Below are 24937 nucleotides of genomic sequence, written 5' to 3'. Positions count from 1 at the left end.
TGCAGGGAAACCCTTTTTTTTTTTTTTTTTTTTTTTTTTTGAGACGGAGTCTCGCTCTGTTGCCCAGGCTGGAGTGCAGTGGCCGGATCTCAGCTCACTGCAAGCTCCGCCTCCCGGTTTACGCCATTCTCCTGCCTCAGCCTCCTGAGTAGCTGGGACTACAGGCGCCCGCCACCTCGCCCGGCTAGATTTTGTATTTTTTAGTGGAGACGGGGTTTCACCATGTTAGCCAGGATGGTCTCGATCTCCTGACCTCGTGATCCGCCCGCCTCAGCCTCCCAAAGTGCTGGGACTACAGGCTTGAGCCACCGCGCCTGGCCCGGGAAACCCTGTTTCTACTAAAACATACAAAAAATTAGCCGGGCGTGGGGCACGCGCCTGTAGTCCCAGATACTTGGGAGGCTGAGGCAGGAGAATTGCTTGAACCCTGGGGGCAGAGGTTGCAGTGAGCCGTTATCATGCCACTGCACTCCAGCCTGGGTGACAGAGTGAGACTCTGTCTAAAAACAAACAAGCAAACAAAAAGAAAACTTCTAGAAAGAAACAGAAGAAAATCCTAGTGACTTCGAGTTTGGCAAAGATTTCCTAAATATGACATATAAAAAGAAGTATAAAAGAAAAAAAAATTGAACATATGAATTAAAAACTTTACTCTTCAAAAGATACTTTTACTAAAATAAAAAGCAGGCCAAATGATGGGAGAACAAATCTGCAAAACATACAGGAACACAGCACTTGTATCTGAATTACATAACGAGCTCTTAAACTGAGCAATAAGACAAACTGGACGACAGGGTTGAATGGACACTTCATAAACCATGATATTCAAATGGAAAACACATGAAAAGATGCTCAGCATTATTAATCATTAGGGAGCTGAAAATCAGAATCACAATGAGGTACTCCTACACATCCACTAGAATGGCTAAAATTAAAGAGGGTGAAGATAAAAAGTGTAGGCCAGGATGTGGAGCAATTGCACTTCTCACACACTGCTGGTGGAAATGTAAAAATCAACAGCTACTCTAGAAAATAGTTTGGCAGCTTCTTAAATAGTTAAACTATACCTATCATGCGTTCTAGTCATTATCCCACAAGGCATTTACTCAAGAAAAATGAAAGCATCTGTCCATACAAAGACTTGACTTGCACCTGAATCTTCATAGCAGATTTATTAATGATGGTTAAAAAACTAGAAACAACTCAAATGTCCATCAAATAGTGAATGAATTAAAAAACTTTAATATACTCATACAATAGAATATTACTTAGCACAAAAAAAGGCAAGTCACTGATACACGAATAAACATGGATAAATGTTTATTGCTAGTCAAACAAGCAACCCCAAACTAATAATAATAAAAGGATTTAAAAACATAGTTAACAGACTTTAATTAATTGACATATATGTAATTCTGAACCCACAGATACACAATTCTTTCAGGAGTACATCAAATATTTAAAACAGCTGACTATAGAGTAGTCCATAAAGCGAGTGTCAACACAATTCAAAGGACTGAAATCAGAGTGTGTTCTATTATAAAACAATTAAGCTGGAAATTAATTACAGAAAGATAACTAGAACATTCTCATGTATTTGTAAATTAAGAAACAGACTCATAAAGAGTCAATGGGTCAAGAAAACAATCACAAGGAGAACTAGAATTATTTTTTAAGTAAATGGGAAATGAGAACACAAATTATTAAAACTGGCTTTTCAGCTAATGCTGACCCTAGGGGGACATTTATAGCCTTTAATACCTATATTACAAGAAAGACTAAATATCAGTATAGTAATTCTCCATCTTTAGAGGAGAGAGAAAAATTGCAAATTAAACTCAAAGAAAGTAAAAATAAAACAGCTGAAATCAGTAACAAAGAAAACAAGCATACAATATACAAGACTCAAAAAAGGCAAAAGATGGTTCTTTGAAAAGACTAGTACATTAATGGCCTGAAAAGGAGAGAGAGAGAGAGGGAATATAAGAATATACAAATACCCAATATTAGGAATGAAAAGGAGGACAACATTACACAACCTATAGGTGTGTGCTAATATGGTAGCTGTTAGTCAGTTGAAGCTATTTAAAGTAAAATTTAAAGTATTTACAGGGCAACACAATTTAAAATCTAGTCTCTCAGTCATACTAGTCAAATTTAAAGTGCTCAAGAGCCGCATACTGAGACACAAATAATACAAGGTGGTCGCTGAGAGAGGAATAATACAAAGTGATCACAGTATAGAAAATCTCAGGCAGCAGTTTCACATGACTAGCAAAAGGAATCTATTGAAATAGCTGCAGCTACGGACTGGTAAGACCCTGAAAACCCAGGAGTAGACCAAGCTGGCTGAGACCAACTGGTCCCAACATGGCACTGGATTTGACCTAGGTTTCACCTAGAACCTCATTATATGCTCATTAACATACAAAAATCACACAGCTACCAGTATCATGACAGTTTCAGGAACATCCATATTTGGTGTAAAACTGGGTGACAGGCCAGGCGCAGCAGCTCACGTCTGTAATCCCAGCACTTTGGGAAGCCAAGGAAGGCGGATCATCTGAGGTCAGGAGTTTGAGACCAGCCTGGCCAACATGGTGAAACCCTGTCTCTACTAAAAATACAAAAAATTAGCTGGGCATGGTGGCACGCGCCTGTAATCCCAGCTATTCAGGAGGCTGAGACAGGAGAATCACTTGAACCCGGGAGGTGGAGGCTGCAGTGACCCGAGATCGTGCCACTTCACTCAAACCTGGGCAATAAGAGTGAAACTCCGTCTCAAAAAAACAGAAAAAAACCAAAAAAACTGGGTGACACTAGAGTTCTAAGAAATCTCTGCCCTTTTCCAGGAATCTTCATGAATATTCTACCCCTTGGTTAAAGAAACCCATAAAGACGGAAACCCCACATCCTATGTGCGACTCTCTCTTGAGGATGCTCGCACTCCCCTTTCTTGAGTATATACTTTCCCCTTTGCGATAAATCTCCATATTTTCACTATTTTCTGACTTATCCTTAATTCATTCTTGCAACAGTGTCAAGGGCGTGGACGCCAGCTGGGGTTGAGGTCCCACTGGCATTCAGGGATCTCCCCCAGCCCAACAGTATCAATACCATAGCAGACAGCACAGATACAGAACATTTCCATATCACAGAAAGTTCTATTGGACAGTACTACTATAAACATTAAATTAAAATAAGAAGACACTGTGATCAACTTTATACTAATTAGTTCCATAATTTAAACAAACTGACAACTTTCTGGGAAAAACACAACCTAAGCTAAACTGACTCAGGAAGAAATATAAAATCTGAATGATCATGTAAGTATTAAATAAATGAGAACCCAATTAAAAATCAACCCTCCAAGAAAGCCCAGATGGCGTTACCAGTGATTGCCTCTAAGTATTTATGGAAGAAATAACCTCAATCTTATGCAACTTTTCCAGGGAATAAAAACAAAAAACAAACAGAGATAGTCTTTTAAACAAATGGTGATGAAACAGTTGGATTATTGATAGGCAAAAACAAACCAGAAACAAAAAACCCCAAAGCCTTAACCTAAACCTCATATCTTAGAGAAATATAAGCCAAAGTGGATCATATAGTTTATGTAAGATAAAGAACTTACTAAATCTTTAGAAGAAAACACAGGAGAAACTCTTTGGGACCTATGGCATGGTTACAAAAGATCTTAGGTATGACCTAAAGGCACATTCTATAGAAGAAAAAAATACTAAAGTGGACTTTATCATAATTAAAAACTTGTTCTGCCAAAGGTCCTGTTAAGAAGATAAAAATACAAGTTACAAATAACTAGGAGAAAATATTTGTACATCAAAAATCTGATAAATGACCCACATCTAGAATATTTAAGGAATTCACAAACTTTAACATCAAAAAAGTAAACAACCCAATTAGAAAATAGGCAAAAGACATGAAGAAAGATTTCTTTAAAGAGAATATATAGATGGCAAATAAGCCATGAAAGATATTCAATGTGGTCAGTCATTAGGGAAATGGAAAATAAAACAAAGTGATATCACTACATGCCTGTTGGAATAGCTAAAATAAAAAATAATGATGCCAAACATGGGTGAGAATGCAAAGAAACTGAATCTTTCACATATTGTTAGTAAAAATGTAAAATGGTACAGCCCCTTTGAAAAAGCTTGGCAGTTCCTTAGAATGTTAAACATAGAGCTACCATATGACCCAGTAACTCCACAATACCCAAGAGAAATAAACTCTTCAAACAAGAAATTTGTTTACAGCAGTTTTACTTGTAATTAGTAAAAACTGGAAACATGCTGGGCGTGGTAGTTCACACTTACAATCCCAGCACTTTGGGAGGGCGAGGTGGGCAGACCATTTGAGGCCAGGAGTTTGAGACCAGCCTGACCAACATGGCGAAACCCTGTGTTAGATATGAGTTGTAAATTTCTTTGCAAAGAATATGTCAGTATGTTCAATTCTTTGCCTTCTACTTTTGAACTTAACTTCCTCATAAAGCAACCTTTTTCGATTACCTACTCCACCCTGACTCATTCTGATCACCTGCTCCACCCTAACTCATTCAGATTACCTGCCACCTGCTCTGCCCTGGCTCCTGCCAAAGCACTCACCCCAAAGCACTCGCCCTGTCATTCTCTTTAAATTAGCCAATCGGAATTAGTTTAGCCTGTGCAGTCTAACCCTAGCCAATAGGGGAACAACACAGCAGCAGGGCCCAGGGATAAGAACCCCTTCCCCTCCATTGTCCAAGAGGGCGCTTCCTACCATTGCTCCATCTGTAAGGGTGCACCCTTCTATAGAAGTAACTTGCCTTGCTGAGAGTTAAAAAGAAAATTTTCTATTCGAATGTTATTCCTTTTGCAGCTCCGAAACTTTATACACAACACCCATCTCTATTAAAAAATAGAAAAATGAGCTGGGCATGATAACGTGAGCCTGTAGTCTCAGCTACTCAGGAGGCTGAGACAGGAGAATTGCTTGAACCCGGGAGGCAGAGGTTGCGGTGAGCTGAGAAAATCGTGCCACTGCACTCCAGCCTGGGTGACAGAGCAAGATTCTGTCTCAAAAAAGAAAAAGAAAAAAAAAAAACCCAACCTGGAAGCAATGAAAATATTCTTAAATGGAGAAATAATTACATGAACTGTAGTACAGGCATACAATGGAATATTCAGCAGTAAAAAGAAATCTACTGATACACTCAAACATTTGGATGAAATCTCAAGGGCATTATGCTAACTATAAAAGTCAATCTCAAGAGGTCACATATTATTCCATTTAGATCCTCAAAATGACATTAGATCCTCAATATCATTAGATCCTCAAAATGACAAAACTCTAGAGAATTGGTTGTCAGAGGTTAAGGAGGGTGAGTGGATAATGGGTGTGTAAACCAAAAATAAAATCTGAAGCCCCCCAAACCAAATTTATGGACCTCCACTGAGGTCCAAGTGATCCCAAAGAAAACCTGAAAAACTAGGTCGGGCGATGATGGGAAGGGAGGTTAGATATGCCTCATTACACCCTCCTCCCTTTGGAGTTTAGGCACAACTGACCAAAAATTAACATTAAAATAGAGATCATAAGACTGACAAAACAGATTCTTTGTAGCAATAGGATACCAAATTCCAATCTGTGGTATAGCATCACAAGACAGGTAACAGTCCTTAAAGGAAATCAAAGTATTTTGTCCCCAAATACATTTATTTGATACATTGTGGAGTGGCCCTACAAAGCGATCTCTTGTGGGGAAAATTTGTATTCTGCAGAGAATCTCCTTCCCTTACTAGGTCTTTTCCAGATATATTTTTGGAGAATATGACACCTTTTAAGGTCTGATAAGAGACAGTAGCCCACATCACTGCACTCCACTCCAGCCTAGGTGACAGAATGAGACCATGTCTCAAAAAAAAAAAAAAGAGACATTTGCCATCTATTCTCTCTGAAGCCTGTTACTTAGAGGCTTCATCTGCATAACAAGAACCCTGGCTTCTACAAGGCCCCTTATCTTAACTCAAGCATTTCTTTATATTGACTTCAATTCTCCAGACAAAGCTTAATGCTTTCAATCAATTCCTAATCAGGAAATCTTTGACTTGGAAGCCCCTACTTTGAAATGTCCTGACATTCTGAGCTAAACAATGTATACCTTATATGTATTGATTTATGCCTTTGCCTGTAACTTTTGTCTCCCTAAAATGTATAAAACCAAGTTGTAACTCAACTACCTTGGGCACACCTGCGGACCTCCTGAGGCTGTGTCATGGGCCATGGTTACTAACATTTGGCTCAGAATAAACCTCTTTAAATATTTTACAGAGCTTGGCTTTTTTCATCAACAGGTGTGATTATAAAGGAGAAGTATGAGTGACATTTTTGTGGCAATGAAATAGTTCTAAATCTTGTTGGAGAAGTGGTTAATAAATCTATAGGTGATGAAATGGCATACATCTATAAACAGCCAATGTACCAAAGTCAATTTCCTGGTTTTGATATTGCACTATAGTTACATAAGATGTAACCATTAGGAAAAACTGGGTGACAGGTACAGAGGAACTCTGTACTGTCTTGGAAACTTCCCGTCAATCTATAATTTTATTTATTTTAAAATAAAAACTTGATTAAAAATTCATATTTTATAAGTCCAGCATGTAACTGACACCACACCTGACAAAAATATTATAAGAAAAGAAAATCACAGGTGAATCTCTCTCATAAACATAAAAGCAAAAATCCTAAAAATATAGCAAATCAAATCAAATAATAAAGAACAGTATTTCATAGGACCAAAGAGGGTTCATTCCAGAAAAACAAAGTGATTTAATACCAGAAAATCAATCCGTATACTTTATCTCATTCACAAAATAAAGGTGAAAAATCACACAATCATCTTAATAGATGCAAAAATAAATATTTGATAACACTTAACAGTATTCATTTGCAATAAATAAAAAATTTTTAGCAAAACTAGAAAGAAAACTTCTTAACTTGATTTTTTAAAAATCTAGACTGCTGTAGCCCTAGCACTTTGGGAGGTCGAGGCGAGCGGATCACGAGGTCAGGAGATGGAGACCATCCTGGCTAACGTGGGGAAACCCCATCTCTACTAAAAATACAGAAAATTAGCTGGGCTTGGCAGCGGGTGCCTGTAGTCCCAGTTACTCAGGAGGCTGAGGCAGGAGAATGGCATGAACCCATTCAACCCGGGAGGCAGAGCTTGCAGTGAGCCGAGATCAAACCACTGCACTCCAGCCTGGGGGACAGAGCGAGACTCTGCCTCAAAAACAAAACAAAACAAAAAAACCCCATACTGATGTGGACAAAATCAGAAGAGTAAGAAACTCCCAATTCCACCTCTCCACAAAAGCAACAACAACAAAAAAAAGCCAAAACTATATAATCGACTTTTTCTGAACTCCGGAAATTAACAAAAGGCTTGCAGCACCATGAGTAAGGTATATTTAAGAAAACCAGCTAGAGCCTGGTATAGTGGCTCATGCCTGTAATCCCAACACTTTGGGAGGCTGAGATGGGAGGACCGCTTGAGCCCAACAGTTGGAGACCAGCCTAGGTAATGTAGGGAGACCCCATCTCTAGAAAAAAATTATAAAATGAGCCAGGCCTGGTGTCACATGCCTGTAGTCCCAGCTACTTCGGAGGCTGAGGTGGGAGGATTGCTTGAGCCTGGGAGTTCAAGGCTGCAGTGAGCTATAGTGGCGCCACAGCACTCCAGCCTTGGCAACAGAGCAAGACCTCATATCAAAAAAGAGAAAGAAAGAGAGAAAAGAAAGAACAAAAGACAGACAGAAAGACAGACATCTGATTTTTGATCAGAACAGTAACTTTATGGCACATTAATTTACTCTAGTCCAACCCACTGTTCCTGGGTGATCACAACCTGTGAACATCACAACCCGTATTACTAGTACTAGAAGATGCAGAATGAACTAACTTGCAAAGAATGGAAATTATTTGTTCTGTCCTGTTTGGTACCTCCCTGGAAGACAGGTTTAAAAGGCTTGTCTTTATTTTCCCTAACTTAAAACTAGCCTTATGCTAAAGCTGCTTCCCTGGGGGCATTTGTTAAAAAAATTTACAGAATATTGTCTTTGTATGTTGCATGAAGCTATTAAAACAGTTGGGGCAAACAACAGGTAAACCAAAAAGTTTGAGAGGAAAGGCTGAGGCATGAAATGTTGACATTCCTGGGAACCTAGAAGGCCGTGTGCATGTTCAAGGCTGCACACATACTCAGGAAAGATCTGAGAAGGAGCTAAACTCTCACCTGCTGCTGACATTAAGGCTATGTGGAAGCAAAAAACAAAACAAAACAAAGTGTTAAGGCAGAATTGTAAACCAATACAGAACCCAAAGCAAAGACGGAAAGAATTTTTGCTTCCAGGCATTTATGAAAATCTCTTCCCAATTATTAGCTGATTACCCAGCTAATGTAACAGACTTCAGTGGCTACACATAACAAAAAATAGAGACTTCATAGAATTAGTTCAGAAAACTCACTAAAAAACAAACAACTACAATAAGCCCAACACCACAAGTCCTTTAAAAAGTAGATATCTGATTTCCATAATTGCTAATTTATAACATTTAAAATGTCCAATTTTCATTATTATTATTATTATTATTTTTGAGACAGAGTCTCACCCTGTCACCCAGGCTGGAGTGCAGTGGCGTGATCTCTTCTCACCGCAACCTCCGCCTCCCGGGTTCAGACACTTCTTGTGGTTAAGCCTCCTGAGGAGCTGTGCACCACCACACCCAGCTAATTTTGTATTTTTAGTAGAGATAGGGTTTCACCATGTTGGACAAGCTGGTCTCAAGCTCCTGGCCTCAAGTGATCCTCCTGCCTCAGCTTCCCAAAGTGCTGGGATTACAGATGTGAGTCACCATGCCCAGCCAAAATGTCCAATTTTCAACAACGAAAACTTACAGACTAAAGAAATGAGACAGTATGGCAGACATAAAGGAAAAAAATAGAAACTGTGCCTGAGGAAGACCAGACAATTAACTTTCTAGACAAAATGTTAAATCATCTTTTTTTTTTTTTTGAGACGGAGTCTCACTCTGTTGCCCAGGGTGGAGTGCAGTGGTGTGACCTCAGCTCACTGCAACCTCCACTTCCTGGGTTCAAGTTATTCTCCTGCCTCAAGCTCTCAAGTAGCTGGGATTACAGGTGCCCACCACCATGCTCGGCTAATTTTCTGTGTGTTTTTAGTAGAGACAGGGTTATGTCAGCCAGGCTGGTCTCAAACTCCTGACCTCAGGTGATCCGCCTGCGCTGGCCTCCCAAAGTGCTGTGATTACAGGCGTGAGCCACTGTGTCAGGCCAATCATATATTTTAAATATGTTCAATGAGCTAAAGGAAGCCATGTTTAAAGAATTAAATGAAAGCATGGGAACAATGGCATACCAAATTCAGAATATCAACAGATTAAGTTTTTTAAAAGGCAAAATAGAAATTCTGGAGTTGAAAAGTGTAATAACTGAGATAAAAAATTCTCTAGAGGGGCTCAACAGCAGGTACGAGCAGGAAATGAAAGAATCAGCAAACTTGAGGATATGTGCATTGAAATAATCTGGAACAGAAAAAAAAAGGAATAAAGGAAAAATGAATAAATCTTCAGAAACATCATTAAACATATCAATATATGAACAATGGGAGTGCCAGAAGGTGGTGGGGAGTAGTGGGAGAAAGAGGAGAGAGCGGGTAAGAAATATTTCAGCTAGGCGCAGTGGCTCTCGCCTGTAATCCCAGCACTTTGGGAGGCCGAGGCAGGTGGATCCCGAGGTCAGGAGATCGAGACCACGGTGAAACTCCGTCTCTACTAAAAATACAAAGAAAGCAGTTGGGTGTGGTGGTGGGCACCTGCAGTCCCAGCTACTCGGGAGGCTGAGGCAGGAGAATGGTGTGAACCCAGGAGGCGGAACTTGCAGTGAGCTGAGATCACACCACTGCACTCCAGCCTAGGCGACAGAGTGAGACTCCGTCTCAAAAAAAAATAAAAATAAATAAAAAATAAAGAAATATTTCGAGAAATAATGGTCTAAACTTTCCAAAATTTGAAGCTCAATGAACTCCAATCAGGATAAATTCAAATGGACCAAAGGGAGGAAACCACCCTTCATATTGTCTTATGCCCAGTTTCTGCCTCCAAAGAAAGAAGAAGTAAAATCTAAAAGGTAGAAATGAAATCCACAGGCAGACAGCCTGGCGCTGTGCCCTGGGCCTGGTAGTTAAAGATCAATTCTTGACCTAATCGGTTATGTTATCTATAGATTACAGACACTGTATGGAAAAGCACTGTGAAAATCCCTGTCCTATTCTGCTCTCTTCTAATTACCAGTGCATGCAGCCCCCAGTCACATACCCTCTGCTTGCTCAATCGATCATGACCCTCTCATGCAGACCCCCTTAGAGTTGTAAGCCCTTAAAAGGGACAGGAATTGCTCACTCATGTAGTTCGGTTTTTGGAGACGTGAGCCCGCCGATGCTCCCAGCTGAATAAAGCCCTTTCCTTCTACAACTCGGTGTCTGAGGTGTTCTTGTCTGCAGCTCTTCCTGCTACAGACTCATATTAAGGAACATCATAATCAAACCATCAAAGCTAAAGAGAGAACAATACTGAAAGCCCCAAAGAAGTAACTCATGATTACGAGGAATCTTCAATAAGATTAACAGCTGATTTCTAATCTGAAACGATGAAGGCCAGCAGGTAATAGCATTATGTAATCAAAAGTGGTGAAAAAAAATTCTACCAAGAATTAATATATCTGGAAAAAAACTATCCTTCAAAATGAAGCATAAATCTAGATATTCTCAGTAAAATAAAAAGTGAGAGAGTTCACTGCTAGCACTCCTGCCCTACAACAAATGCAGAAGGGCGTCCTTAGGGATGAAATAAAATAACACTGGACAGTAACTCAACTCCCTATGGAAAAATAAATGCCGAGAAAGGTATAAACATAGGTAAGCGGAAAAGACACTATAAAGACATTTTTGGCTTGTAATTCCTTTTCTTTTTAAAAATCTAATTCAAAAGACAACTGCATAAAGCAATAACTACAAATCTAGGTTGATGAGAACATAATATATAAAGATTTAATCTGTGGCAATAATAAATAATAAGAACAGGCATAAAGGGAAGTGGAACAGGGGCAAAGTTTTTGTGCTTTTTAAAGTTTGCATTAATTCTAAGTAGACTGCTCTAAATTAAGATGTTAATTGTAATCCCTAGAGAAACCACAAAACTATGTTCACACGGACTTGTATTAGAATGTTCATAGCAGCTGTAACATAGCCAAAAGACCCAGAATCTAATTAAATGTCCATTAGCTGAGTAACAAATAAATAGTATGTGACATATTCACACATTATTATTCAGTCACAAAAAAAAATGAAGGCCAGGCACAGCAGCTCACTCTTGCAATCCCAGCAAATTGGGAGGCTGAAGAGGGAGGATCACTTGAGGCCAGGAGTCCAAGCCCAGCCTGGGAAACATAGTGAGACCCCATCCATACAAAAAAATAAATTAGCCAGGCTTGGTGGCACACACGTGTGGTCCTAGCTACTCGAGAGGCTGAGGCAAGAGGACTGTTTGCATCCAGGAGATTTAAGTTGCAGTGAGCTATGATCATGATTATGCCACTGCGACCCGGCAGCCTGGGCAACAAAGCAAACACAGTAAGACCTTGTCTGTTAAAAAAAAAAAAAGAGAGAGAGAGAGAGAGATGAGGTACAAAGTATTGTTATACGCTATGATAGGAATAAGCCGTGAGAACATTATGCCAAATTAAAGGAGCAAAACATAAAAGGCTACATATTGTATAATTCCAATTATATAAAGTGTCCAGAATAGACAAATCCAGAGATAGAAAGTTGGTTAGTGGTTGCCAGAAGAGGGGAGATCAGAGAATTGCTAACTGCTAATAATATGGTTTTATTTTCTGATGCGATGAAAATGTTCTAGCATCAGACAGTGGTAATGGTTGCACAACCTAAATAAACTAAAAACCACTTAAGTGTCTGTGCATTTTCAAATGGCGAATTTTATGTTCTGTCAAGTACATTTCAACAAGAATGTTATAAAAAGCCTATAGCATACATCATATTTAATAGTAACAAGATACAAATGTTTTTGTTTTGTTTTTGTTTTATTTTTTGTGTGTGTGAGGGAGTCTTGCTCTGTCACCCAGGCTCAAGTGCAGTGGTGTGATCTTGGCTCACTACAACCTCTGCCTCCCAGGTTCAAGTGATTCTTTTGCCTCAGGCTCCCGAGTAGCTGGGATTACAGGCACGTACCACCACAGACGGCTAATTTTTGTATTTGTAGTAGAGACGGGCTTTCACTATGTTGGCCAGGCTGGTTTTGAACTCCTGACCTCAGGTGATCCACCCACCTCAGCTTCCCAAAGTGCTGGGATTATAGGCTTGAGCCACCACGCCCAGCGATAAAAGTTTTTTTTTTTTTTGAGACAATGGAGTACAGTGGTGTGATCAGAGCTCACTGTAGCCTCAAACTCCTGGACTCAACGAATCCTCATGCCCCAGCCTCCCAACTTGCTGAAACCACAGTTGTACACCACCAAGCCTGGCTAATTCATTTATTTTGTAGAGATGGGGTCTTGCTAGGTTGCCCTGGCTGGTTTTGAAGTCCTGACCTCAAACAATCCTCCCACCTCGGCCTCCCAAAGTGTTAGGATTACAGGCGTGAGCCATCACAACCAGCCACAAGTTAAATAAACAATTTCAATGATGAAATAAAGATTTTCAGTGATGAAAGCTTTCTTTGAGATTGGGAATAAAACAAGGATACTTGTTATCACCACTTCTATATTGTATTGGAGATTCTAATCAATACGAATAAGAAAAAATGTATAATATACAGAGAAACCATTAGAATTAAAAAATAAGCCAGGTGCTGTGGCTCACGCCTGTAATCCCAAAACTTTGGGAGGCTGAGGCAGGCGGATCACTTGAGGTCATAAGTTCAGACCAGTCTGGCCTACATGGCGAAACCCCATCTCTACTACAAATACAAAAATTAGCTGGGTGTAGTGGCAGGCACCTGTAATCCCAGCTACTCAAGCGGCTGAGGCAGGAGAATCACTTGAACTTGGGAGGCGGAGGTTGCAGCGAGGTGAGATCGTGCCGCTGCACTTCAGCCTGGGTGACAGAGTGAGACTCTGTGTCAAAAAAATAAATAAATAAAATTTAGCAAGGTTATTAGGTACAAGATTGTTGGACAAAAATCAGTTTTAGTTCTATATACTAAATATAATTAGAAAGTGAAATTTGAGACACAATGCCACTTACAATAATCATTTAAAAACACAAAATAAATCTAATAAAAAATATCTCATATGTACAAAAAGCTGCAACGCATTATTGAAAAAATTTTATTTATTTATTTATTTATTTTGAGACAGAGTCTTGCTCTGTCGCCCACACTGGAGTGCAGCAGCATGATCTCTGCTCACTGCAATCTCCACTTCCTGGGTTCAAGAGATTCTCCTACCTCAGGCTCCTGAGTAGCTGGGATTACAGGTGCATGTCACCACACCTGGCTAATTTTTGTATTTTCTGGTGGAGATGGGGTTTCACCATGTTGCCCAGGCTGGTCTGGAACTCTTAACTCCAAGTGACCTGCCCGCCTCAGCCTCCCAGAGTGCTAAGATTACAGGCGTGAGCCACTGTGCCCAGCCTGAAAAAACTTCAAAAGATCTAAACTAATGGATCTATTTATGGGTTTTAGAGTTAATACAATTTGAATGTCAATTTCTCCACAACTGATACATATATAATTGTTATCCCAATTACATATCTCAGCTGAATAATTTGTGGAAAACAAGCTACATTAAACATTTATATGAAAATGTAAAATGGCAATCTTGAAGAAGGAAAACAAAATTGGAAAATTACTGTACTGGATACCTATCATGAAGCTACAGTGATTAAGACTGTGTGGTAGTAGCACAAGCATGAACAAGTAGATAAATGGAACTAAGCAGAACATCTGGAAACAGACCTACACAGTTAAGGGCACTTGGATTATGATTAAAGTGACCTTTGTAGAGCTGTAGGATGCAGTTTTTAAAATAATTTGTAGCAGGCCCATGGGTTTGGAGAACTTTTGGAACAAAACATTAATCTTGATCATTACTTAATGCCAAACAAACAAAACATTCCAGGATGTTTAATTGAAATGTTTAAGTCAAATAATAAAGCTTCAAAATCTTTATAGTTGTGAGACAGAAAAATATTTGTTCATTCAGGCGTGGCGGCTCATGCTTGTAATCCTAACACTTTGGGAGGCTGAGGCAGGATAACTTGAGCCCAGGGGGTTGGACCAGACTTGGCAACACAGAGAGACCCAAACTCTAGAAAACATTAAAAAATTAGCTGGGTGTGGTGGTGTATGCTTGTGGTTCCAGCTACTCAGGAGGTTGAGGTGTGAGGATCACTTGAGCCTGGGAAATTGAGGCTGCAGTGAGCCATGACTGCATCACTGTGCTTCAGCCTGGGTGACACAGTGAGACCCTGTCTCCAAAAAAAAAAAAAAAAAAAAAAAAAAAAAATTTTATATATATATATATATATATATACACACACACACACACACACACACACACGCACACACACACGAACACAGAAAAACCAAATAAGGAAAAGGCAGACTGATTAACATAATGAGTAAGTTCTAGTCATCAAATGACAACACTAAGAGCAAAAAAACACCAAGCAGAACGGGAGAAAATATGTGCAAAACGCTTATTTCTGAAATACAGAAAGAACTCTTTATAATCCAGTCTCAAAAGCAAAAAGTCAACACAATTAAAGAAAGATTTGGAAAGGCACTTCACAGAGTAAGATATCAGTATCCAATAACCATAAGAAAAGGTGTTCCGTCTTATTCATTAAAGGATATGCCACTTAGACCAAAATTAGGTATCACCACATACTTACCAGAATGGTTAAAATATGAAAGACTTGACCAAGTATTGGCAAAAATATAGAGTAACTGGAATACTCATATCCTGCTGCTAAAATATAAATTGACACAAACTTTTGGAAAACACAGCTGACCCTTGAACAATATGGAGGCTGGGGCGCCAACCCTTGGGCAGTTGAAAATCTAAGTATAACTTTTGGCTCCCCAAAAACTTAACTACTAACAGCCTACTGTTGACTGGAACCTTTAATAATAATATAGACAATAAATTAACACATATTTTGCATGCTTATGTACTGCATTCTTACAATAAACTAGAGAACACAAAATCTTAAGGAAAACACCTTTTTAGTAATGTACTGTATTTATCAATACCCTAAATTCATGTTGTTGTCTGTCTGAAATGGCAGCCAACAGCAGGTGCAGACCTCACTCTACTGTACTTATAAAACAATTCAACTTTTTCTTGTAATGTCATGACTTTTCTCTGGTTCTCGAGAGCAGTCCTAGCATCACTAGTGATACTTTCCATAGGCCCGATGGTGTTATTCAAGGTTTACAGGATTTTACTAAACATGATAAAAAACACATAAGAACTAAGATAGATCACATTTTCTATGCTAGGCAATTTACTGGAGAGACAAACTGCTCACACAGAGATGATTAGCATCATGGGGAGGTTTAAGCCAATACTTGCAACACGTGAGCCTACTGCAACAGCAACAGGAGGTGTTTTAAATTATTATAGTAGTATAGTAGGTACACTGTGTGCTACAGTTTATTTTACACAGTTATGATTTAGTATTGCATATTTACATTTGTCTACATTACCCTCATCTGCAAATGGTGCCATGTACGGTAAGTATTTGTGTACGTTTTGATAAGTTTTAACTTTTTATGACAGATTTATATATATCTTATGGTAATAAGTGATAAAATACACTAGTATCTACATATATTTTATGCATGACATGCCTAACTTTTTCTTAATTTTTTCAATATTTCTAGGCTACGTGGTTTGAGATTTGAAAAATTACCCAAAATCGTCTAAAAATTTTCCAAAATATTTTTTGGAAAAAAATCCATATATAAGTGGACCCAAGCAGTTCAAGCCTATGTTTTTCAAGGATCAACTGTATTTACTGAAGTTGAGCTTTGACCCTGCAACTAACTCGAAAAATTGAAATTTACACATATACGTACTAAAAGGCATGCACAAGACTGTTCACAGAGAAATTATTCATTATAGCCCCAAACTGAAAACACTACATTTCTCCAACAAAAATAAATTGTGCTATATTTATAAAGTATTATACAGCAATGAAAATAAATTACTGCTATATGCAATTATTAATAAATCTCACAAATATACTGATGAATAAATCTCACAAATACATTGAATAGAGGAAATCATACACAAAGGACTACATATGAAATGATGCTATTTATAAACTAACAAGCAGGGAAAACTACTCTGAAGTCAGGAACGTCATCATCTTCGTGGAAGAAAAGAAATAGTGAGTGGCAGAAAGCATGGTTTCTGGATTCTAGTCATTGATCTACGCAATGGTTAACTTGCGTCACCTGTGATAGTTCGCTGAGCTGCATCTCTATACACGCATACCTCAGAGATATTCCAAGTTCAGGTCCAGGCTACCACAATAAAGTTAATACTGTAAAAAAATAGGCCGGGTGCGGTGGCTCAAGCCTGTAATCCCAGCACTTTGGGAGGCCGAGACGGGCGGATCACGAGGCCAGGAGATCGAGACCATCCTGGCTAACACAGTGAAACCCCGTCTCTACTAAAAAAATACAAAAAACGAGCCGGGCGAGGCGGCGGGCGCCTGTAGTCCCAGCTACTCGGGAGGCTGAGGCAGGAGAATGACGTAAACCCGGGAGGCGGAGCTTGCAGTGAGCTAAGATCCGGCCACTGTACTCCAGCCCGGGCGACAGAGTGAGACTCCGTCTCAAAAAAAAAAAAAAAAAAAAAAAAAATGAGCCACATAAATTTTTTGGTTTCCCAGTACTTATAAATGTTATGTTTACAAGTCAGGCGCAGTAGCTCACACCTATAATCCCAGCACTTTAGGAGGCCGAGGTGGGCGGATCACTTGAGGCCAGGAGTTTGAGACCAGCTTGGCCAACACGGTGAAACCCCATCTCTACCGAAATTACAAAAATCAGCAGGGCGTGATTGCACTTGCCTATAATCTCAGCTTCTCAGGAGGCTGAGACATAAGAATCTCTTGAACCCAGGAGGCAGAGGCTGCAGTGAGCCAAGATCATGCCACTTGCACTCTAGCCTGGATGACACAGAGAGACTGTCTCAAAAAAAAAATTAAAAAAATTTTTAAAGCTATGTTTACATTATAGCTTAGTTTAAGTGTGTGATAGCATTATGTCCAAAAAACAATGTACATACTTAATTTAAAAAATATTTTATTGTTAAAAAGTATTAACAACCATCTGAGTCTTTCAATAAATCATAATCTTTCTGTTGGTAGAGGGTCTTGCCTCCATGTTAGTGGCTGCTGACTCACTGGGGTGGTGGCTGGTAAAGGTCGGGGTGTCTATGACAATTTCCTAAAATAAGACAATAATGAAGTTTGATGCATTAACTCTTCCTTTCACAAAAGATTTCTCTGAGGCATGTGATGCTGCTTGATAGCATTTTACCCTCTCCAACCCTGCTAGTTCCTTTATCAGTGAAGCTTATAGAATATTCTCAATCCTTTGTTGTCATTTCAACAACTTTCACAGCATCTTCACCAGGAAGAGATTCCATCTCAAGAACACTTTTTTTGTTCACCATAAGAAACAACTCCTTATCTCTTCAAGTTTGACCATGAGATTGCAGCAATTCAGTCACATCTTCAGGCTCCACTTCTAATTCTAGCTCTCTTGCTATTGACACTGTATCTGCAGTTATTTCCTCCAATGAAATCTTGAACCCGTCAAAGTCATCCACAAGGATTAGAATAAACTTCTTCTAATCTCCTGTTAATGTTGATATTTTGACCTCCTCCCATCAATCATGAATTGCATGATTTATAATGGCATTTAGAATGGTAAATCCTTCCCAGAAAGTTTTCAATTTACTTTGCCCAGATCCATCAGAGGAATCACTCTCTATGGCAACTACAGCCTCATCAAATATATGTCTTAAATAATAAAACTGAAATTGGAAGGGCTCCTTGATTCATAGGCTGCAGAATGGCTGTTGTGGTAGTGGGCATATAGATAATGCTCATCTCCTTGCATATCTCCCTTAGTGTTCTTGGGTGACTAGGTACACTGTCGATCAGCAGTAATATTTTGAAAAAAATATTTTTTTTTAGCAATAGGTCTCAACAGCGGGCTTCAGTAAACCATGCCGTAAACAGATGTGCTGTCGTCCAGGCTTTATTGTTCCATGTATAGAGCACAGATAGAATGGATTTAGCACAATTCTTAAGTACCCTAGGATTTTCAGAATGATAAATGAGCACTGGCTTCAACTTAAAAGTTACCAGTTGCATTAGTCCCTAACAAGAAAGTCAGCCTGTCTTTTGAAGCTTTGAAGCCAGGCATCAACTTCTTCCCCTCTCTAGCCATGAAAGTCCCAGATGGCATCTTTTTCCAGTAGAAAGCTGTTTCATTACGTTGAAAAATCTGTTGGCTGGTGTAGCCACCTTCATCAATGATCTTGGCTAGATCCTCTGGATATCTTGCTGCAGCTTCTCCATCAGCACTTGCTGCTGCACACTGCACTTTTATGTTATGGAGACAGCTGCTTTCCTTAAGCCTAATGAACTAACCTCTGCTAGCTTCCAACTTTTCTTCTGCAGCTTCCTCACTTATCTTGGCCTTCTTAGAATGAAGAGAGATAGGGCATTGCTCTGGATTAGGCTTTGGCTCAAGGGAATGTTGTGGCTGATTTGATCTTCTATCCAGACCACTCAAACTTTCTCCATATCAGCAATAAGGTTGTTTTGCTTGCTTATCTTTGATGTATTCACTGGAATAGCACTTTTAATTTCCTTCAAGAATGTGCCCTTTGCATGCGCAACTTAGCTAACTGTTTGGTGCAAGAAGCCTAGCTTTTGGCCTGTCTTGGCTTTCAACCATGCCTTCCTCACCAAGTTTAACCATTTTTATGTAAAGTGACACACATGCAACTCTGCCTTTCACTTGAACACCTGGAAGCCACGGTAGGGTTATTAATTGACCTAATTTCAATACTGCTGTGTCTTAGGGAGTAGGGAGACCAGAGGAGACAGAAAGAGACTAGAGAATGATTGATTAGTGGAGCAGGCAGAATATACATAATATTTACCAATTAAGTTTGCTGTCTTGTACGGGTGCACTTCACGGTACCCCAAATAATTATAATAGAAACGTCAGAGGTCGCTTATCAGAGATCACCATACCAGATGTTAAAATAATGAAAAGTTTGAAATACCACAAGAATTACCAAAATGTTATATAGAGACACAAAGGAGATGCTTTTGGAAAAATGGTGCCTGTAAACTTGCTCAACTCATAGCTGCCACAAACCCTCAATTTGTTAAAAAACAAAAAACAAAAAAAAAACCCCGCCGGGCACAGTGGCTCACGCCTGTAATCCCAGCACTTTGGGAGGCCAAGGTGGGCAGATCATGAGGTCAGGAGATCGAGACCATCCTGGCTAACACAGTGAAACCTCATCTCTACTAAAAACACAAAAAATTAGCTGGGCGTGGTGGTGGGCGCCTGTAGCCCCAGCTACTTGGGAGGTTGAGGCAGGAGAATAGCATGAACCCGGGAGGCGGAGCTTGCAGTGAGCTGAGATTGCACCACTGCACTCCAGCCTGGGTGACAGAGCGAGACTCCATCTCAAAAACAAAACAAAACAACCGTATTTGTGAAGTGCAATAAAACAAAGCACTATATTGTGAGCTAATCCTGTATTTTAACCCTATATTTTATGTGCTTTTCTATAAATGTTTTACTCAAAACAAGTTTTATAAAGTTTATTTACCTGTTTTTTCTGTGTTCGGTTCCTGTTTTCCAACCAATCATCCATTTGTTCCTCAATTTCTTCTATGGAAGTTCCATGATCATAAGACTGAATATATGTACTTTCTAAAGGTGTGTATACAGGAAATTCAGGTTTGGGTTTTTTAACTTTCTTCTGTTCTAAAAAATGTTTAAAAGAACCAATTATTGAGATTTTTAAAGAATAAAATTAATTTCTAACATTTTATTCATAGTCCATATCCTGAAAGAAAATATCAAAATATAATTGTTCTGTTATAAATAATTAGCTATAAGTATTATTGTACATAAACCATTGCACTGTTTCTAAACAAAACTCAGAGCTGCTACTATTGTGGAGACGATCATGAGATAGCCATCATATCAATTTGCACTGATACAAACACCTTTGTTTTCAAAGTACTTTTCACAAAATATTTCATTTTGGCACAATAAAAAGAGCTTCAATTTAATGTTGTAATCCTAACTTTACCATGCAATAGTTAAATAATACTGGGCAAATAACTTAACACTTAGAACAGCATCAACTGTCTCATCTATAAAAAAAAACTGGCTCTCACTAAATGGTATACATTTATTTTTCAATATTTTACAAAGGTGAAATATGATGTGGCAACAGTAGTTATGAACAGATGGCAATCCATTGGGCTCCTTATTAAATCCCATTTTGGGCCTGGGAGCAGTAACTCACAACTGTAATCCCAGCACTTTGGGAGGCCAAGGCAGATGCATCACTGGAGGCCAGGATTTTGAGACCAGCCTGGGCAAAATGGCAAAACGCTTCTTCTACTAAAAATGCAAAATTAGCTGGGTGTGGTGGCACATGCATGTAATTCCAACTACTTGGGAAGCTGAGGCATGAGAATCACTTGAGCCCAGGAGGTGGTGGGTGGGGTTAGCCGAGATCACACCACTGCATTCCAGCCTGGGTGACAGAGTGAGATTCTGACACACACACACACACACACACACACACACACACACACACACACCATTTTAATTGGAGACTTGACACTGAGAAGCAACTCTATTCTTAATTACTATAGTCAAACTCAAACAGCCTTATAAGAGTATTTTCACCACCCTGTGTGTATGTGTGTATATGCATGTACTAAACTGCCAATGTAACAAAATCAATATATACTGGCATAGGAATAGATGAATTCCTACAAGAGAATAGAGAATCTGTAAATACCAATGCTTGTTGACTTATTATGGGATTACATCCTGATAAACTTACCATATATTGAAAACATCCTTAATTTGAAAATGCATTTAATAAAACTAACATCATGGCTTAGTCTAGCCTACCTTAAGTGTACTCAGAACATTTACATTACCTTACAGTTGGGCAAAATAACACAGTGACACAGTACACCGTAGGGGATCAGTTTTAACCCTCATGATCATATGGCTAAGTGGACACTGCAGTCTGCTGCTGTTACACAGCATTATGAGGGAGTATCCTACCGCATATTGCCAGTCCAGTAAAAGATTCAAAATTCAAAGGACAGTATTGTTTTTGCACTATCATAAAGTCAAAAAATTGTAAGTCAAATCATTGTAAGTCTAGGATTGTCTGTATTTCAATTTAGTGGGAAAACAATTTAATTAGTAATGCTTACACAACTGAATATCCATTTAAAAGAAAATTGGACATACTCTTACACTGTATACACAAATAAATTCCAGACAGATAAGAGAGTTGACTTTAAAAGCCAAAACAATAAAAATTTTGCAAAAAGAAATCTTAAAAACTACATATACTATTTAAAGGAAGGAGACGTCTTAATTAAGAATGAAAACCCAGATGCTATTACAAAAAAGATAAAAGAGTAAACAAATCAAGAGACAAATAATAGATTTGAAAAGGATGTATCCAATTCAGAGTATAAACAGAAGATTGCTATAAAGAGATTTTATAAATGGACAAGGGGATAAGCAATCCAATAGAAAAATATAGGCAAAGGTCATAAATGGGCAATCCACAATTGAGCAAATCCACATGGCCAAGAAATAAGAAAACAGGCTCATACACTCTAAAGGTTAAAGAAATACAAATTAAGTAATACCAAGATATAATTTTATACCAATCATATGGGTACAAATTTAAAATCTAATTCAGATGTGCTGTTGGCAGGGAAAAGGCTACTTTTAAATTGGTGGAGGGCCGGGCGCGGTGGCTCACGCCTGTAATCCCAGCACTTTGGGAGGCCGAGGCGGGCGGATCACAAGGTCAGGAGATCGAGACCACGGTGAAACCCCGTCTCTACTAAAAATACAAAAAATTAGCCGGGCGCGGTTGTGGGCGCCTGTAGTCCCAGCTACTCGGGAGGCTGAGGCAGGAGAATGGCGTGAACCCGGGAGGCGGAGCTTGCAGTGAGCTGAGATCGCGCCAGTGCACTCCAGCCTGGGCGACAGAGCGAGACTCCGTCTCAAAAAAAAATAAAAATAAAAATAAATAAATAAATAAATAAATAAATAAATAAATAAATTGGTGGAGGAAAGGTGAATTATTCTATTACAGCCTTTCTGGAAAGCAATCTAAACGTATCTATTAAAATTAAAATATACAGCATTTTCCCCAGCAATTCTCCCAGAAACAAAAGTACTCAAATATAACTGCATGTGGGTATGTATGTGTTTGAGTGTGTGTATGACTATTTACTGTTTCTTCATAGAGAGGTGAAACTATTAACACAGTAAATGCTATTAGGAGAAATGACTGAATAATTATTGATAATGCTTTTACACTGAAAGGTATGAAATCACCATTGAAGTTGAGCAATAGCAGAACTAATTTGGGCTACATATAGAGAATCAGTTATTTTTTAAAAAAGCAAATAAATTCAGTTGTTTGTATTTATTTCTGGGGTGTTTCATTACAATTGCAAGTGATGTCTTTTTAAATAAGCATTTATAAAGGAGCATAAATACAGAAATGAAAGACTGCTACAAGCTAATACAAAAATACACAAACCAGTGTCACTATAAATTAACCACACAAACAAGTCAACATAATAACCAGCTAATAATACAATGACAGGATCAAATCCACACATATTAATACTAACCCTGAATGTAAATGTGCTAAATGTCCCACTTAAAAGTCACAGAGAGTGACAAGCCAGATGAAAAAACAAGACTCAATGGTATGCTGCCTTCAAGAGACCCATGTCACAAGTAATGATACCCTTAGGCTCAAAATAAAGAAATGAAGGGAAAACTACCAAGCAAATGGAAAACAGGAAAAAGCAGGGGTTGCAATCCTAATTAAAGATTAAAGCAGGTTCTTAGAGACTTAAAAAGAGACAAAGACTCACCCACATTACTAGTGGAAGACTTCAACCCTCCATTGACAGTATTAGACACATCACTGAGGCAGAAAATTAACAAAGATATTCAGGACTCAAAATCAACAGTGAACCAAATGGATCTGATAGATCTCTACAGAACTTTCTACCCCAAAACAACAGAATATACATTCTTCTCCTTGCCACATGGCACATACTCTAAAATTGATCACATAATTGAACATTAAACTGTCCTCAGCAAATGCAAAAGAACCAAAACCACACTAAACACACTCTCGAACCACAGTGCAATAAAAACAGAAGTCAAGACTAAGAAACTTGCTCAAAAGAATGCAATTACATGGAAATTAAATGACATACTACTGAATGACTTTTAGATAAATCATGAAATAAAGGCAGAAATCAAGAAGTTACTTGAAACTAATGAAACCAAAGATACAACATACCAGAATATCTGGGACACAGCTAAGGCAGTGTTAAGAGGGAAATTCATAGCACTAAATGCCCACATCAAAAAGTCAGAAAGATCTCAAATTAACAATCTAACATCACAACGGAAAGAATTAGAGAAGTAACAACAAATCAACTGCAAAGATAGCAGAAGACAAAACATAACCAAAATCAGAGCTGAAATGAAGGAGACAGAGAGAAGAAAAACCATTCAAAAGATAAACAAATCCAGAAATGGATTTTTTTTTTTTTTAATTAACAAGATAGATAAGCTACTAGCTAGGCTAATAGAGAGAAAATCCAAATACACACAATTAGAAATGATGAAGGGACTCATCATTACCACTGACTCCAAAGAAGTAAAGATAACCAATAGAAACTACTACAGAAACCTCTATGCACACAAACTAGAAAACCTAAAAGAGATGGATAAATTCCTGGACACACACACCCTCCCAAGACTGAACCAGAAAGAAATTGATTCCCTGAATATACCAATAATGAGCTCCAAAATTGAATCAGTAATAAATTAGGCTCCCAACTAAAAAAAGGCCAGGACCTGATGGATTCACAGCTGAATTCTACCAGATGTACAAAGAAGAGCTGGTACCATTCCTATAGAAACTATTCCAAAAAACTGAGGAGGAAGGACTCCTCCCAAACTCATTCTATGAGGCCAGCATCATCCTGATACCAAAACCTGGCAGAGCCACAACAACAAAAAAACTTCAGGCTAATATCCTTGATTAACAGTGATGCAAAAACTACAAAATATTTGGAAAACTGAATACAGCAGCATATCAAAAAGCTAATCCACCTCAATCAAGTATTCTTCATCCCCAGGTAGCAAGGTTGGTACAACATACGCAAATTAACAAATGTGATTCTTCACATAAACAGAACTAAAGACAAAAACTGCATGATTACCTGAATAGACACAGAAAAAGCTTTCAATAAAATTCAACACCACTTTATGTAAAAAGAAAAAAAAAACTCTCAACAAACTAGGTATTCCCTTTGAAAATCGGCACAAGACAAGGATGCCCTTTCTCACCACTTCTATTCAACACAGTTTATTCAACACAGTATTGAAAGTCCTAGCTGAAGCAATTAGGCAAGAGAAAGAAATAAAGGGCATTCAAATAAAAAGAGAGAAAGCTAAACTGTCCCTGTTT

The 24937-nt window shown here is 38.6% G+C and overlaps 1 protein-coding gene across 1 annotated transcript in view; it reads right to left on the bottom strand.

Moving 5' to 3' along the window:
• Nucleotides 1–24937, bottom strand: part of LOC105480046 (DnaJ heat shock protein family (Hsp40) member C1) — a 242969-nt gene that overhangs the window by 100698 nt on the left and 117334 nt on the right. Inside the window, exon 9 of the mRNA XM_011738488.3 lies at nt 19982–20139. Coding sequence (XP_011736790.1) covers nt 19982–20139 — 158 coding nt within the window. The remainder of the gene's footprint in view (nt 1–19981; nt 20140–24937) is intronic.

The sequence above is a fragment of the Macaca nemestrina genome, chromosome 9 (assembly GCF_043159975.1).
Source record: "Macaca nemestrina isolate mMacNem1 chromosome 9, mMacNem.hap1, whole genome shotgun sequence".
Taxonomy (NCBI): Eukaryota; Metazoa; Chordata; class Mammalia; order Primates; family Cercopithecidae; genus Macaca; species Macaca nemestrina.
The sequence above is the reverse complement of the archived record's forward strand: the minus strand, read 5'-3'. Positions and strand labels throughout refer to the sequence as shown.